Genomic DNA, 10,147 nt, shown 5'->3' with positions numbered 1-10,147 from the left:
GGCTTTTCCTGGGATATCAGGGTTTTCCGAGCCCGGCACAGCCTCGCTGAGGCCAGGCTTCCCCCATACCCACGCTGTCCCCTGCCCGGTGGCATCACCTGGGTCTGGTGGATGGCAGACAGCCGCAGAGCTGCTGGAAGAGAGCAAGAGGCACCAGGGCTGGCGGCCCCTAATCCGATCACCCCACCGTCTGCTTCTGCCCTCCGATCCCCACCACTAATCACCTTACGGTAAGCTCATTGCCTCCGCCGCAGCCCTGAGCCATTCCCCAGTCCCACTGCTGGGTTGGATGCTGGCGGGGAAACTGTGGCTGGCAACTGGGAGATGCATGCGGTGAGCTGGGGACCGGGGGTCTCTGCTTGTGAAACCGCCACCCCCAGCAGTGGGCTGGTTCTGCTGGGAACTGGGCAAATGTGTAGGAAAGGGGCAGATTCCCAGCAAAAATCTTGGAAAAAGGTCACGGCACGGGGGGCAGAGGATCAGCTCAGCCTCTCCGGCAACTGGAGCAGGTTTCCTGCGAGCCTGAAAGCCGCTGGTGCGCACGCCCAAGGATGCACAAGCCGATGGGTGCCCACTCCATCACCCAGCAGCAACCAGGGTGCAACGGCTTCAACCCCGCCGGGGAGGGGGAAAACTGAGGCACGGCCTGACCCCACAAGCCTGGCTGGAGGAGCTCCGCTGGCTTTCCCTCCCTGCACGGTGCCCCGGCGGTGACGTGGGCCACGCCGGCTCCCACGGCCCCTTCCTCCCCCTCGCAGGCAGAGGAGCAAAAAAACTAATTAAGGCTACAAAGGGAAAAGCAGCGTTTTGCAAGGTTGAAAACCTCCGTTCCAGAGAAGGGGCTGAGCCGATTAATTAGAGCTTTTGTCTGTGGCTCCATTCAACATGTAGGGAACAATTTACATCAAGGAGACCTTCCTTGGGCTGGAAGAGCTTTGCCCAGGGAGCGCAAGCCACGGGAGAGAGGCGGGGGGGAAAAGGGAAGAAAAAAAAAAAAAAAGAGGAATGAAAGGGAAACATTTACCACGTTTCACAGACCACGTTGAGGAGGAAGGGAAGATGCTGCATACTTGAAGCACCGCATTGCAGAGGGTGTTTTTATTCAGCGCATCATCCGCGGTTTCTCACTCCCCTTCCAGCTAAATTTGGCCCCTGAGATGCGCAGGCGAGGGGGGCGGCGAAGGGCTGGGGGGGGGGTTGTGTGTGGGCAGAGCTGCTGGTGGGGCCGTGCGGTGGCGTGGGGACGTGGGGCTGCTCTCCCAGCTCCAGCATCCCTCCAGTGTTGGGGAAAGCAGCTGGTGCGGCTGAACCAGCTGCGTGGGGCAGGTGATGCTGCAGGGTGGGAGCGGGATGCGGGCGGCCATCCCGCACGAGGCTTGCGCGTGGATGCCACTGTCGGGGTCCCCGTGGGGACCCCCACAGCCCCCCTGCCCTTCTCACGCCGGCAGCTTTTTTAATGCTTTCCTGTTTTAATGGGGCTGCAGCCCATCCCCGTAGCATCCCGCCTGTGCTCTGCTTCTGAACCACCAAGGGAGGAAAAGCCACAGGATTTTTGAAGCAAAATCCTCTCCCAGGCCGGAGCGTGGCTCTGCCCGAGAGGTGGCAGCATGCGACCATGCTCGGTGGCAGCCAGGCTGGGCTCATCCCTGGGGGCTCTCAGCTTGGCCCTGGGCTGAGGTCCCTGACGCCCCCCCCCCCCCCCCCCCCCAGCATCCATCCTGAGCTGAGGTCTGGCTCCGTGTGCTGATCCCAAATCACTCCGCGACGCAATAACCGGGTGGGCACCTTCGCCTGTGAGCGGGGCAGGGACGGAGGCTGTGCAGGGGTGGCATCCAGGCTTCCACTGAGAGCATCGTGCAGAGTGGCTGAGCATCCCCCAGCCCCAGCCAAAATTCACCTGTCCTGGGGGGCAGCGCCTGCAGCTGTGTCCTTGTTCCCAGCTGGTTCCAATGGGAAAAGGGCCGGGTTGCACAAGGGCAGGACCCCAGCTCTGCCCATGCACCCCAAACCCCTGCATCCCCTCGGCCACCGGTCCCAGCACCTCCGCCGGTTATTCACCACCCACACGTTACCGGTGAAGTGGGAGCTGCCCCTTCCTCTCCTGCCCATCCCCCAGGGCAGGGTCAGGCCCTGGCACGCCCTGGCACACACCAGCTGCCATCGCTTCCTCAGCGAAGCCCGACCCACCGGCCGAGTCACCGCTTCCCTCATCCCACGAGCACCCAGTGTCCTTCCTGGCAGTGAGCCCCCTGCAATCCTCCCGCCGGCCCCAGGCGGTTTCCTGCCCCTGTGGGGCTCAGCCCCACGGGTCGGGGGTCACAGCATCCGCTCAACCCCCCAGCCAGCCCCACACAAGGAGGGGACATGGCCGGAGCCAGGGCCACGCTGCTTTGCTGGGCACTGCTGGCAGCACCCAGGGGTAAGGATGCTGCTGGGGCTGGGGGGGGCAGTTTGCTGCAGGCAGGGCTGGGATGCACCAGCATCCATCCCTAGGGATGCTTCAGGGTGGTCTTTTTTGAAGGGAGGTGGGGAGATGGAGACCACCCTCGCTCACCCTGCTGACCTCACCACACCCTGTGGTCCTCAGCACAACCATCCCTTGGCAGGTCTGCAGCTCTGCCACGGCATGAAGTGGCTGGAGGGGGTGAAGGGACAGTCCCTGTGCTTCCCAGCCCTGCGCTCCATCTCTGTGAACATCGTGAGGGTCACCTGGAGGTTCGGAGGCACCCACATAGCCGAGGCCAAGCCCACGAAGAGCATGTTCACTTTCAGCCTCCTGCCGAGGTTCCACGGCCGGCTGCTCATCCACCCCAGCAACCTCTCACTGGAGATCAGGCTGCTGAGGCTGGAGGACGCCGGGAATTATGAGGTGACCGTGGACACTTTGTCCGACCCCACCAAGCCGAAGACCTTTTACTACTATTTGATGGTTCATGGTGAGTTCGAGGATGGAGGGAGGAGGGTCATGGGGACCAGGCTTGGGTTCGGTCCACCACAGCTATGTCCCCATGGGGGTGGGCTGCCACTGCGTGCCCCGAGTCCACCCATCCCATGGCACCCCCCACCCTTGACCATCAGGAGGAGCCCAGGATGGGCAGGTAGTCAGCGGTGGAGAAATTCCCTTTCCTCTTTTGATGTCTGAGCTCACCCACTGCACTGGCTGCACCCAGCCCCGGTGGCACCCAGACCCCCCCAAGGGTGCTGCACCCAGCCCCGATGGCACCTAGACCCTCAGGATGCTGCACCCAGTTCTAGTAGCACCCAGACCCCCAGGATGCTGCACCCAGCCCCGGTGGCACCCAGACCCCCCAAGATGTTGCACCCAGCCCTGGTGGCACCTAGACGCCCAGGGTGCTGCACCCAGCTCTGGTGGCACCCAGACCCCTCAAGGCAGGGGCCAGTCCCCTGTCCCCAAAACAGCCACATGTGGCTCATGCCATGCCCTGTGCTCACAGATGGCTCATCTGAGACAGTGACCAGGACCGGTGGCACAGGAGGACACAGCAGGAGCACTGTGGCACCCTGGGAAGCGACCAAGCCACATGGCAGAGACACCGTGACACAGGGCACAGGTGGGGGGCAGCCCCTGGACAAGGGGGGGAGGTCGGGGATGTGCCCAGCACAGAATGGCTACTGCGTGGTGAAGGGCTATCTGGTGGCCGTCATCTTTGGGCTGCTGCTGCTGGTGGTGGCCGCCGTCCACATCGTGACCAGGGACAGCCACCAAGCTGGGGGGTGAGGTCTCAGCAGATCCAGGAGTGGCTGAGCCCCCCGGCATCACCATTCCCTGGGGACCACTCCCACGGCAGTGATGAGCCCGTACTCTGGGCTCCAGGAGCGGTGGCTGCCCTGCCTCAGTTTCCCCAGATGGGGAAAACCATGATTGTTCTAATAAAATCTCTCAAGGACGTGACGTAACACCCAGTTCCCTCATCTATTGCACAAGCAGCTGCCCCAAAATGCATCAACATCTCTTCCTCCCAGAGGCCACCGCAGCCCGGGGGGGGTGGCAGCCCCCCCGGTACCTGGTAGGACCCAAACACACCCCGGTGCAGCCGCTGCATCGAGTGTGCCGCAGCATCGGGTCTCAGTGCACCTGAGGTGGGGACACCTCCATTACCGGGACATCATCGGTTCCATATTTACAGCCCCGAATCTGGTGTGAGATAATAATTCAGCGTCTCATAAAACCTTCTATAGTTTATAATAAGTGAATTATTTACTGGTGACCCTGACTAAATGCTTCGCGGCATAAATTATTGAGTGGCAGATCTGTCAAAAAGTTCTCATAAATAAGTTATCTGGTGCTGTCTTAATGTTCCCAGTAAATTACTCATTCAATCTCCCGTCTAAATGCTCTCCTGGGGAAATTACTCGCGCCTGCTGATTTATGAATTAGGCCTGGGCAAATAAGGACGATTAGGAAGGAGAGCCCTGCCGGGGCACCCGAGGGCTTCGCTTCGCCGTGACGTTTCATCCCAAGAGCATCCCTGGTGCCACCCCATCCCACAGCTGCTGGGTACCAGGCAGGATGGATGCTGGTCTGCCCCAAGTGCTGGTCCCAGAGGGACTGTCCGCACCCCAGGGGGCTGAGCATCCTCCTTCCTGCCACAGGCACCAGGCAGGCAGTGATCCCAGAGTCCCACAGTGATCCTGGGGTTAGGCAGTGATCCCAGGACCAAGCAGCGATCCCAGGGTCCAGCAGCAATCCCAGGGTCCCACAGTGTAATCCCAGGATCAAGCAGCATTCCCAGGGGTCCCACAGTGTTCCCAGGATCCAGCAGCAATGCCAGGGCCATACAGTGACCCCAGGACCAAGCAGCAAGGGTCCCACAGCGATCCCAGGACCAAGCAGCAATCCCAGGGTCCAGCAATGATCCCAGAGTCCCACAGCAATCCCAGGGTCCCACAGTGATTCCAGGGTCCCACAGCGATCCCGGGGTCCCACAGTGATCTCAGGGTCCCACAGCAATCCCAGGGTCCCACAGTGATCCCAGGATCAAGCAGCGATCCCAGGGTGTCCCGTCCCCCCCCAATCCCAGGGTCCAGCAGCTTCCCACAGCGATGCCTGGGGAAGCAGCGCCCACTCCCAGCCCTGCTGCCCTTCTCCCCCATCACAGGGGGGACTCGGGGGGGGGGGGGGCTCCCCCAAACCCACCCCCACCCCCCCAGCACTGAGACACCCCCAGCCACCCCAGGCTCGTTCCCTGCGCTCCATGGCCGGTGGCACACGGTGCTGCCCAGCTGGGTCATTGCCCAGCAAGCGGGGGGCTCCATCACCCCCAACAAGCCCCAGCCCCCCACCCCCACAGCTGGGGGTCCCTTGCTTGAGCACGTGGAGAACCATATTTTTCCAAGGTCCTGGGCATAATTAAAGCGTTGCCCCAGGAGTACAACAGCCGCAATCCCAAGGTCACACCGAGTCCGAGGGGACACCGGTGTCACCACCCCTCTCCCTGCCACCGGCGCTTTCAACGAAGCGCTTTGCTCTTATTCCAGGAGTGGAGCTGATTAAAATAATACATTAAGTGCGGCTCGACCTCATGGGGTGCTGGGATGGGGGAGCAGCCTGCGACCGAGGCTGTTCCATCAGTCGTGGAGGATGGTGGGGTTCGGGGGCAGGAGGAGGAAGGAGAGAGGAAAATTCACTGGTGGGAGCCGGGGGTTTCACAGGAGACCAGGATGCCATATGGTTTTCCAGGGTGGGACACCCGGATTTGCCCCCACGGAGGGGATGGGGATGGGGATGGGGATGGGGGTGGCTTCCCCTGGGGATGCTCCTGAATCTGCTTCAGCGCAAAGGCCACCCCGGCCTCTCTGGTGGGTCCCTGGGGAGCCCGCTCGCCCATCACCCACGTGCCAGGCCTGCACCAGTGTTTGCTTTAATAATTAAATGCCGGTTTGGGGGACAATTATTTATTTAAAGGAAACAGCGTGTTAACAAGAACACAATCTAATCCCCAGTGACAGATGTCTGCTTTATTAGCACCTCTGTCCGAAAGCCGAGCCCGGCAGGCAAACAAACACACACGACAAATAAAACCCTCGTTAGAAGATGTAAGCACACGCCAGAAATTAGTGGGGGGCGGGGGGGGGAATAAATATTAAAAGGTGGTGCCCCCCGCCCCTGGTTCGCACCAGCGCTCTGTGGTGGAGGTGATGCTCGGAGCTGGGGCTGGACCAGCCCTGGGGTGATGGTGGAAGCAGCGTTTGGGTTAAATCCCTGGCGAGACGGCACCTGGCTGGCCCTGGGTTGAGGAGGACCACCAGATCTGCTCGAGGTTGTGTCCCCTTTTTGCCCCGTGGCACCCAAATCTGGTGTCTTCGCCTCAGCCTGACGCCAGGGAGCTGCAGGGTTTGGGAGATGGGGAAACTGAGGCACCAAGGGGCAAAGGGACCCTGACCACGGCACCCAGGGGAGACACATCTCAAGGCGCCCTTCATGGGGGAAACCCCCATGGCAGTGATGGGGAGCAGCGGGAGAAGGACAGGCAGTGCAGGCAGCATGGGCAGCGGGTTACGGGGACAGGATTAGTGCCGGCAAAACAGGCTCAGTCCTCAGCCGCCGTCTGGGGCTGGGGGGAAGGAGAGCGGATTTTCCCCCCGAGCAGGATTAGTCCCAGGCGCTGTCGGCATGGGGGGGTGCTGGCTGAGCAGTTTGGGATGCTGGGGATGGGGTCCCAGTGGCCGGGCCAGGGCTGGGGCACCGTCACCCCCTGCCCCCCTGCCCGGCTGCCCCCGCTGTGGCTCGGCAGCAATCGAGGCAGCGATGGAGCCACGGCACAGCAGCCCCGCGGGGGCTCTCCGGCACGTCCCCATCTGTCTGGTGTCCGTTGAGCAAATGCCTCCGTGAGGACCAGCTGCGAGCTGGCACCCAGCACCCGGCTGGCACCCAGCACCCACCCCGACACCGGCTGGGGAAGCCAGAGCGTATGGTCCCCTGGGAGCTGCTCCCGGGCTGGAGTCCCACCTCCATCACCTCTTCCTGGGATTCATCTGAAAAATAAAAGAATTAAAGAAAAAAACGGCATCAGCAAATTGTGGAGGGTTGGGTGCCCTCCTGCAGCGCCTGGTGGGGATGCTCTGATGTCTAATATAGGGCTGAGCTCACCCAGCGCTGTTCCCACCCCCCTCTCATCATCCCAATCTCCTTTATCCCTGTGACTTTGACCCACTTGTGCAATTTTTTCGAAATCGGCCAAGGAGTTGAGCAGTTATTGCAGGAGGGGAAGGAGGCAGGAGGGGAAGGAGGCCAGAGAGGCGAGGGAAGCTGCCTTTCCTCAGGGAATCGGAGCAGGCAGGAGCTGGGTGAGCAGCGCCCACCACAGCCCCCCTTGGAAGGCAGTTAGTTAATTACGGCGGAATAGAGGTCACACCGGCAGGAATGTACAAAGTCAGGCAAAGAGGCTTCCTCGTAATTGCTTTTTAAAAAAAAATAAATATAATAATAATAAAGAGACCTTAATGCGGGTCTGAGGGGCTGGGTATCAACTTTGCCAGCCTGGCCGCTTCGTTAAGCGAGGAGTTATCCTGCTTTTCTCCGCCGAGGTGCTTTTCCTAAGCCAAAAAAATATCTCCAATTTGGTTTTTTGCTCCCCATCGTCGCCCCTGCATCCCACCTCAGCCGCCACGGGAGCATCGAGCGTCGCACCTCCCTGGGGACCCCTGGTCCGGACCTGGGGCCGGCTAACGAGCGGCTTCGTTAGCCATTCCGCTCCGGCACATCGCTCGTAATGAGGAAAAGCGACTGGCTGCTTCCAAATGGGTTCTGGAAGCTGCTCGGAGCCATTAGGCTCTGTATAAATATCATGATGATTGTTATTATTATTGGCGCAGATGGGCGCGCACGGCTCGCCGCACACGGCGGGGATCCTGTCCTGCCTCCGGCGCTCTGCCGGTGGGAGCAAACAAATCCCGCTGCCAGTCCCGGCTCCGCAGGGTGCTGGGGGTGCTGTGTACCCCCCCCCGGGTCTGCCAGCCCCCCACCCCAACCTAGGAACAAGGGTGAGATGGGGTGAGACCTCTCGCCTCGCAGAGCCCGTGCCACCAAGGATGTCCCCAAGGGTCACCGTGGCCACAAGGCTCGCTCAACCCACCGGGGGCGATGGGCTAACGCGGAGCTGGCCAGGCTGTGCTGCCCCGGGGGGGTTGTGCCCCCCAGTCTGCCAAGGTTTGGGGGGCTGGTGCTGCCTCAGCTGCTCCCCCTGACCCCCAACCCAGGAGGCGGCCAACGCGGCAGCGTCGTGTGCCCATCAGCAAATTCCCGGCCGCTGCCACCCCTGCCCTCGCTCCCCTTCCTCCTGCTTGGAAAACTCCTTCGTGTTTCGCTCCGCTCCGTGGCCACCTCCTCCTCCTCCTGCTCCAACAGCCCCGGGTGCCCGGGGGGGGGCAGCTCCACCGGGGTCCTCCCACCCCACGAGACCCTCCAGCGCCCAAGGACTTTGACCCCATTTGGGCTAAGAGGAGCCCCCGGGTGCGGCAATGCCGGGGGGCACCCACGTGCCCCCAACCCCACCTCGTGTCCCCCCCCTCCCCCTGCCAAGCCAGCCCAACCTGCATCGCCCCCCCGCTCCCCCCCCCCACCAGAAGAGCCGCTGTTATTACTTTTCATAAAACATCTTTTATTTTCATCGCAAAGCATCTGTCTCGGCACGGCCACCGGTGTCCCCGGGGGCTGTGCCACAGGGGTTTGGGGGTCCCCAAGGCCACCCGAGGGGTCCCTGAGTGCCCCCGCAGGGAGCAGCGGGTTCCTGGCGAGGAGGGAACCAGGACCCCCCACCCCGAGCCAGGAGCTGTGGGGTCCAGGGTGGGTGGTGTGGGGTCTCATGGGTGGTGCAGGGTCCTGGGTGGGTGCTGTGGCGTCCCCAAGAGCCAGCAGGGACCCCAAACCACAGCCACCCCCCGGGGGCGGGACCCCCGCCTGCCCCATGGGTGGAGGTGGGGGGACACCTCAGCATCGGCCTGGGTGCTGAGGGGGAGGGGGGACCCCAACACTGGCCCGGGTGCTGGGGGGGGGGGGCCCAACATCAGCCTGGGTGCTAGGGGGGAGGGGTGACCCCAACATTGGCCTCGGTGCTGGGGTGTGCGGTGGGTCCTGGATCCTGGCAGAGCGTGGGAGACGCCTGCTGACTCCGGCTGCCCGCGCTGCTTCCCATTCGCGACGTTTTCTCTAAAACCCTCAGGGCCAGAAATCCTATTTCAGAGAAAAAAAAAAAAAAGAAAAAAAAAAAAAAAAAAAAAAAAGAAAATAAGGAAAAAATAAGAAAAGGAAAAAAAAAAAAGAAACTGAACAACAACCACCCAAAAAAAAAAAAAAAAAATCAACCAAGCCCACACGGCGGGAGCTGGAGCTTTGCCCACCAGCAAGGGCCGTGGCGTGTGGGCAGGGGGCGAGGGGCTCAGCGCCGGCACCCGCGGGGATGCTGGGTGCTGTGGGGTTCAGGGTGGGTGGTGCGGGGTCCTGGGTGGGTGTCATGGGGTCCTGGGTGGGTGCTGTGGGTCTGGGTGGGTGGGGTGGGGTCTCGTGGGTGGTGCAGGGTCCCTGGTGGGTGCTGTGGGGTCCCTGGTGGGTGCCACAGGGTCCGGGGTGGGTGCACATGCCCGGCCACCTACAGTGTGCGTGTACCTCAGGGTGCACGCGCACACAGAGACACGCACCCCACACACACGTGTACAGGCATGCACAGATGGACACACATGGAAGCACAAAGCCACCCCACCACGCTCATAGTGTGTGTACATGCCCCAACATGCTTGCACACACATACACACCGGCACACGAACAATGCACAAACATACACACACATGGAAATGACATCCCGACATACATGCACATGTGTGAAAACACCCCAGTGAGCCAAACATGTGGATACAAACCCGTAACGTGCATGTATGCACCCCAACACGCACAGACATGCAAGCACACAGCCCAACATACACATGCACACCCAAGCAAATGCACACCCCGACACACATGTGCACACCCGCACACACCCCAACACACATGAACACCCTCCAACACACAAGCACATGCCCCAACACACGTGCACGCCCCGACACACACGTGCACACCTCAACACACACGCACACACCCCAGCACACACCTACAGACCCCAACACACATGGACAGACCCCAACAAATATATGC

The 10,147-nt window shown here is 61.5% G+C and overlaps 1 protein-coding gene across 1 annotated transcript; it reads left to right on the top strand.

The window, feature by feature from the left end:
- The first annotated feature begins 1,339 nt into the window (after positions 1–1,339).
- Positions 1,340–3,913, top strand: LOC130141316 (uncharacterized). Its single transcript, XM_056322200.1, has 3 exons — positions 1,340–2,419; positions 2,607–2,936; positions 3,456–3,913. Exons 1-3 carry the CDS (start codon positions 2,365–2,367, stop codon positions 3,737–3,739), a joined length of 669 nt encoding a protein of 222 aa, XP_056178175.1. The 5' UTR covers positions 1,340–2,364; the 3' UTR covers positions 3,740–3,913.
- Positions 3,914–10,147: the final 6,234 nt, after the last annotated feature.

This window comes from Falco biarmicus, chromosome 19, assembly GCF_023638135.1.
Source record: "Falco biarmicus isolate bFalBia1 chromosome 19, bFalBia1.pri, whole genome shotgun sequence".
Lineage (NCBI taxonomy): Eukaryota > Metazoa > Chordata > Aves > Falconiformes > Falconidae > Falco > Falco biarmicus.
Note: the sequence above shows the minus strand (reverse complement) of the source record. Positions and strands in the feature narration are given on the sequence as shown.

What these genes read in the sequence shown, in the direction of transcription:
- LOC130141316 (XM_056322200.1), top strand. Translation starts at nt 2,365, where the DNA reads ATGGCCGGAGCCAGGGCCACGCTGCTTTGCTGGGCACTGCTGGCAGCA. An exon ending in ACTGCTGGCAGCACCCAGGG is followed by an intron (nt 2,420 to 2,606) that starts GTAAGGATGCTG and finishes ATCCCTTGGCAG; the next exon opens with GTCTGCAGCTCTGCCACGGC. An exon ending in CTACTATTTGATGGTTCATG is followed by an intron (nt 2,937 to 3,455) that starts GTGAGTTCGAGG and finishes CTGTGCTCACAG; the next exon opens with ATGGCTCATCTGAGACAGTG.